This window comes from Pseudorasbora parva, chromosome 12 (assembly GCF_024679245.1).
Source record: "Pseudorasbora parva isolate DD20220531a chromosome 12, ASM2467924v1, whole genome shotgun sequence".
Classification (NCBI taxonomy): Eukaryota; Metazoa; Chordata; class Actinopteri; order Cypriniformes; family Gobionidae; genus Pseudorasbora; species Pseudorasbora parva.
This window is the reverse complement of record NC_090183.1, coordinates 47,247,379-47,253,865: the sequence shown is the minus strand read 5'-3', so window position 1 is coordinate 47,253,865 and position 6,487 is coordinate 47,247,379. Positions and strand designations below refer to the sequence as shown.

Genomic DNA, 6,487 nt, shown 5'->3' with positions numbered 1-6,487 from the left:
TATTGGGACGCCCCTCCAGATCCCTGAGTTCAGGTGTTCAGTCTCTTCATGGCCACAGGTGTATAACTTCAGCTCTCGGCCTGCAGACGCTTCTACACACATTAGTGAAAGAATGGGTCGCTCTCAGGAGCTCAAGTTGTTTTCCAGGGGTTGGCCTCTTTGTTCCAGTGAAAGGAACTCTTAATGCTTCACCAAGACATTTTGGACAATTTCACGCTCCTACCTTTGTGGGATCAGTTTGTGGACGGCCCCTTCCTGTCCCAGCATGACTGCGCTCCAGTGCACAAAGCGTCGCTCCATAAAGACATGGATGAGGAGTTTGGTGTGGAGGAACTGGACTGGCCTGCACAGAGTCCTGAGCTCAACCCGATAGAACAGCTTTGGGATGAATTAGAGCGGAGACTGAGAGCCAGGCCTTCTCGTCCAACATCAGTGCCTGACCTCACAAATGAGCTTCTAGAAGAATGGGCAAAAATCCCCATAAACACACTCCTAAACCTTGAGGAAAGCCTTCCCAGAAGAGCTGGAGCTGTTAGAGAGGGTGGGCCGACTCCAGATTAAACCCCACGGGTTAACAATGGGATGGCATTAAAGTCCACGTACAATATAGTGTATTATGCTTATGAAAAATAATGCAGAGGTCAAGGATGAAACTTTCGAGTGCATGTGTTGAGTGTCTGCATTTGCACACAAAATCAAATGGAGTTTATATTGAAAGGTTGTATGACTATGACTGAAGGATACATTAGGCTTTGGCTGTAGTGGTGATAATTAGCTGTAAAAAGCACAGCAGTGCAGTGCAGTGCAGTACTAAAGTGAGTTGAAGAAGGTCGATGGTCAACAGTCTGAAATTCCTGCTCCACAGCATGTGAACCAGCGTGAGCCGCTTATAACCTGCTGTGTGAATGTCAAATGCTCTGAATCCGCTCTATTTGGACGTCATTTTAAATATATTTGTCCGTTACAGGTCACAATAAATGCTACTGTCACACAAATACAGTGAGATGCAGTTTGCGGACAGAAGAAGATTCCTGCGGCTGTCCCATCTAGAACAAACACAACATGTGATCACTCACACACACACATCTTCGTCGACTAGCTGCTGTAATTAAAACATACCAGCTGACTTCATATGCAAATTACGCTAAGTATGTGCGTGTCTGTGTGTTTATGCTGTTGTAAGTGTTTGTGCGTCTGTCCATTACAGCAGATTTGTGTCCTCATCACAAACACTGTTCTCCACTCGCTGACATTATGGAATCTGATTCCATACAAGCAGATGCAGCCGAGCTTGTTTACAGAACACAGACACCAAGACACAACATCTAATGAGCAATCAGACGATAATTAGCAAACAAAAGCAAAGCGATCAGGAGTGAGGTGTGTGAATACTAATCAGACAGGAGTGAGAAGCAGATAAACTGGAGAATACAGTCCATATGCAGCTCCTAACCCTAACCTAAACCTAACCCTATGGTTCATCTGCAGCTCCTAACCCTAACCTAAACCTACTCTAACCCTAACCCTATGGTTCATCTGCAGCTCCTAACCCTGACCTAACCTAACCTAACCCTAACCCTACGGTCCATTTGCAGTGCCTAACCCTAACCTAACCTAACCTAACCTAACCTAACCCTACGGTTCATCTGCAGCTCCTAACCCTATCCTAAACCTAACCTAACCCTAACCCTACGGTTCATCTGCAGCTCCTAACCCTAACCTAAACCTAACCCTACGGTTCATCTGCAGCTCCTAACCCTAACCTAACCCTAACCCTAACCTAACCTAAACCTAACCTAACCCTAACCCTACGGTCCATTTGCAGCGCCTAACCCTAACCTAACCTAACCTAACCTAACCCTACGGTTCATCTGCAGCTCCTAACCCTAACCTAAACCTAACCTAACCCTAACCCTACGGTTCATCTGCAGCTCCTAACCCTAACCTAAACCTAACCCTACGGTTCATCTGCAGCTCCTAACCCTAACCTAAACCTAACCTAACCCTAACCCTACGGTTCATCTGCAGCTCCTAACCCTAACCTAACCTAAACCTAACCTAACCCTAACCCTACGGTCCATCTGCAGCGCCTAACCCTAACCTAACCTAACCCTAACCCTATGGTTCATCTGCAGTTCCTAACCTAACCCTAACCCTACAGTTCATCTGCAGCTCCTAACCCTAACCTAACTTAACCTAACCCTAACCCTACGGTTCATCTGCAGCACCTAACCCTAACCTAACCTAACCTAACCCTAACCCTATGGTTCATCTGCAGCACCTAACCCTAACCTAACCCTAACCTAACCTAACCTAACCTAACCTAACCTAACCTAACCTAACCTAACCTAACCTAACCTATCCTAACCTAACCTAACCCTAACCCTACGGTTCATCTGCAGCACCTAACCCTAACCCTACGGTTCATCTGGAGTGCCTAACCCTAACCCTAAGCTAAACCTAACCCTAACCCTAACCCTACGGTTCATCTGCAGCGCCTAACCCTAACCTAACCCTAACCCTACGGTTCATCTGCAGCGCCTAACCCTAACCTAAACCTAACCCTAACCCTACGGTTCATCTGCAGCACCTAACCCTAACCTAACCCTAACCCTACGGTTCATCTGCAGCGCCTAACCCTAACCTAACCCTAACCCTACGGTTCATCTGCAGCGCCTAACCTAAACCTAACCCTAACCCTAACCCTACGGTTCATCTGCAGCGCCTAACCCTAACCTAACCCTAACCCTACGGTTCATCTGCAGCGCCTAACCCTAACCTAAACCTAACCCTAACCCTACGGTTCATCTGCAGCACCTAACCCTAACCTAACCCTAACCCTACGGTTCATCTGCAGCGCCTAACCCTAACCTAAACCTAACCCTAACCCTACAGTTCATCTGCAGCACCTAACCCTAATCCTACGGTTCATCTGCAGCGCCTAACCCTAACCTAAACCTAACCGTAACCCTACGGTTCATCTGCAGCACCTAACCCTAACCTAAACCTAACCTAAACCTAACCCTTCACTGGAGTAAACCCAAAATCAACTCATGGCATCACTGAGCTCATCCTTTACACCACAAATGAAGAAACTCAGATATAACACTCTTTACTACACATCAACACTGATGCCTCTGAACCAAAAGAAAAATTGGTAAAGTCAGTTACATAAAAAGGTAGACCAGTTTAATTTGAAATGAAAAAAAATAAGACTGATTACCCATTGGTTAACTGCTAGTTTGTCAAACTTGTTCTTAAAGTAGCCTGGTTTCATTGGCAAAATGTACAACGTTTTTGCAAACCACATATAGGTACTAATAGGTGCGTATCACTGCAGTTTCAAGCAGAATCGTAAGTAGTAGTATCGTTTTTGTTGTTTGTTTTTTTACCATAGTCCATGATTTGTAAACAAATACATTTTGGAGTTTGCATCACTTAACCAGCTCCATATGTTCAGATTTTCTGACACACCAAAGCTCGATAGCTCAGCTGGTACAGATTTAAACTTGCAATGCTGAAAGCTCGGGAACGAATCCTGTGTGAAACGAATCATGATAAAAGACGAGTTCAAAACACAAGATAAAATGACATGGATACAATCTTATTTTTGTCAAATTTGCTGTTGTTAACACTATCAGCTCAGTTTTGGGTTTAGTGTCGGTGTACATTAAAAAACCAACCTGACAAAACAAGCCAGATTCACCACATCTGTTCTGGAAAGAACGAAGCTTTTAGCGCCCCCCAGTGGACATTTCACTGTGAAACTGTCGCGATATGCACCATATTGGTACGTATTTTGTGGTTTGCAAAAACGTTGCCACAGGTACGTTTTTCCAATGAGACAAAGTTGTCTTAAAGGGTTAGTTGAAAACTTTGTCATTACAAACCTGTATGAGTTTCTTTCTTCTGCTGAACACAAAATATAATATTTTAAGACGGTTGATAACCAGACAGTTGGCGGTAGCCATTTACTTACATAGTAGAAAAAATACCATTGAAGTCAATGGCTACCGCCAACTGTCTAGTTACCAACCTTCTTCAAAATATAATCTTTTGTGGCCAAGTTTACACAGCTGACCCCAGATCAGAATCTGCTGCTTTACTAGACTCTTTCTGTCCAGGTCATCCATCAGAGAGACTCTATAGAACATTTCCTTCAATAAAGGGGGCGGGGCCTTTCTCATCAGGACACGCCTCCTCTGAGATTAGTTTAAGCCCCTTTCACATGAATCTTTATGGGTTTTAACGTAAGCGTCACGACTTCCACATGAAGCGCTGCAGTAACGGCACAGACTGCAGTGAAAACATGCATTTGAGCTTAGAACAATAACCGACAGTGATTTCTTATACACTGCAGATGTGAGAAGCCATTGAAAAAATAAGGACTGAAAGATTGAAACCCTTAGACCTTAAACCCAAACCCAAAACTAAACCTTAACTAAACTTACCAAAAAAAAAAAGAGTATAATTATGATACTAAAATACAATTTCTTTAATTTCTAGACTTGAGCCAAAAATCATTTGACAGAATGAATCTCGTCTTCACATCATAATGAATCATTCACTGCTCCCCCATCCCTCCTCCGTTGCGGTGATGGACAAAGATATATTCTGTCCATCAGCGCATCATTTAAAGCCCGTCCGGACACAGAAACATGCTGATTGCTCCCCCTTGAATATATAGCTAATGATAATTATGCAAGTGCCCCTGAAATGAGAGGAGTTACCTAATAAAGATGAACGACCCCCAGGACACACTCGTGAGTGAGTGTGTTTGTGTGTGTGTGTGTGTGTGTGTGTGTGTGTGTGTGTGTGTGTGTGCCCTTGTATATATTACATTGTGGGGACCAAATGTCCCCATAAGGATAGTAAAACTTGAGATTGCCTACATTGTGGTACCAGCCAGCGGTCTCCACTTTTCAAAAGGGTTATAAATCATACAGGATGATGCTTTTTGAAAATGTAAAAAGTGTGTGTGTGTGTGTGTGTGTGTGTGTGTGTGTGTGTGTGTGTGTGTGTGTGTGTGTGTGTGTGTGTGTGTGTGTGTGTGTGTGTGTGTGTGTGTGTGTGTGATGGGTAGGTTTAGGGGCAGGGACTGTGTAGGGGGATAGAATGTACAGTTTGTATGGTATAAAACCATTATGTCTAAGGAGAGTGCCCACAAAGGTAGTTACCCAGACGTGTGTGTGTGTGTGTGTGTGTGTGTGTGTGTGTGTGTGTGTGTGTGTGTGTGTGTGTGTGTGTGTGTGTGTGTGTGTGTGTGTGTGTGTGCTTCACTGTCTTTTTAAAAAAGACAGATGGATCAAATTTTAACGTGTAAGTTTAACGCGGCAATGTTTACATTGTCTCCTGTAATCTTTTGAGTTTTCCATTGTAGATTTAATACAGACTATTTTGTAACTTTCTTTGTGCACTCTTCTACAACCAATATTGAATACTGGACCTAGAACAGATTATTTTGCTGTGATTTTTCCTTTTTGGACTTTTTTATCAGCTGTCCAAGGGCAAGAGCAGGGGCAATAAAGACTTGAGGACCACACCAAAGATTTGTTTAGACCTGGCATGCCTTACAAACTCTCCCGACACTCACTGTGTGTTTCTCATGACAATCCTAGCTAGTGCACAAAGCCATGGCAGCCTCATGAATGTCCTCGGGGCCATTTTACTGCATCTGTGGAGTGGGTACTGGTGAACAATGGGGCCAGCGAAGGACTTCAGCAGCCTCACTCTAGACCCAGAGCCCAGCCATGACACCAAAGCCCACCGCAGACAGAGAGCCAGCGGCTGCTGCGATGCATGAGCCAGCATCAGAAGCTAGGACTGAGCAATCCATGGCCATGGCACCTGAGCCAAAGCCAAATATCCAACCATGTTTGTGACCCGGAAACATCATGTCAAGACCACTCAGTTTAAAGTCTCCTGTGTGTCCAGAGTTCTTACCCAGCCCGTCTCCTCCCTGGGCTCCAACTGGGACCATCATCCTTAAGGCCTCACCCTCCTCCCTCCGGTTCTGTCTTCTCCATCCGGTTCTCCCTCCCTCCTGTTCTCTCTCCTCCCTCCGGTTCTCCCTCATCCCTCTGGTTCTCCCTCCTCCCTCCGGTTCTCCCCCATCCCTCCGGTTCTTCCTCATCCCTCCGGTTCTCCCTCCTCCCTCCGGTTCTCCCTCCTCCCTCCGGTTCTCCCTCATCCCTCCGGTTCTCCCTTCTCCCTCCGGTTTTCCCTCCTATCCTCCAGTTCCGTCTCCTTCTTCCCTCATCCCCTCTGGTTCTGCCTCCTCTTTCCCTCATTCCTGCGGTTCTCCCTTCCTCTTCCCTCATCCCTCTGGTTCTCCCTCCTCCCTCCGGTTCTCCCTCATCCCTCCGGTTCTCCTTTCTCCCTCCGGTTTTCCCTCCTATCCTCCAGTTCCGTCTCCTTCTTCCCTCATCCCCTCCGGTTCTGTCTCCTCTATCCCTCATTCCTGCGGTTCTCCCTTCCTCTTCCCTCA

At 45.6% G+C, this 6,487-nt stretch overlaps 1 protein-coding gene across 1 annotated transcript in view; it reads right to left on the bottom strand.

Moving 5' to 3' along the window:
* LOC137093392 (PE-PGRS family protein PE_PGRS33-like) overlaps positions 1-5,983 on the bottom strand; it is a 24,095-nt gene extending 18,112 nt beyond the window's left edge. Inside the window, exon 1 of the mRNA XM_067458204.1 lies at positions 5,768-5,983. Coding sequence (XP_067314305.1) covers positions 5,768-5,983 — 216 coding nt within the window. The remainder of the gene's footprint in view (positions 1-5,767) is intronic.
* Between the last annotated feature and the right edge of the window lie 504 nt (positions 5,984-6,487).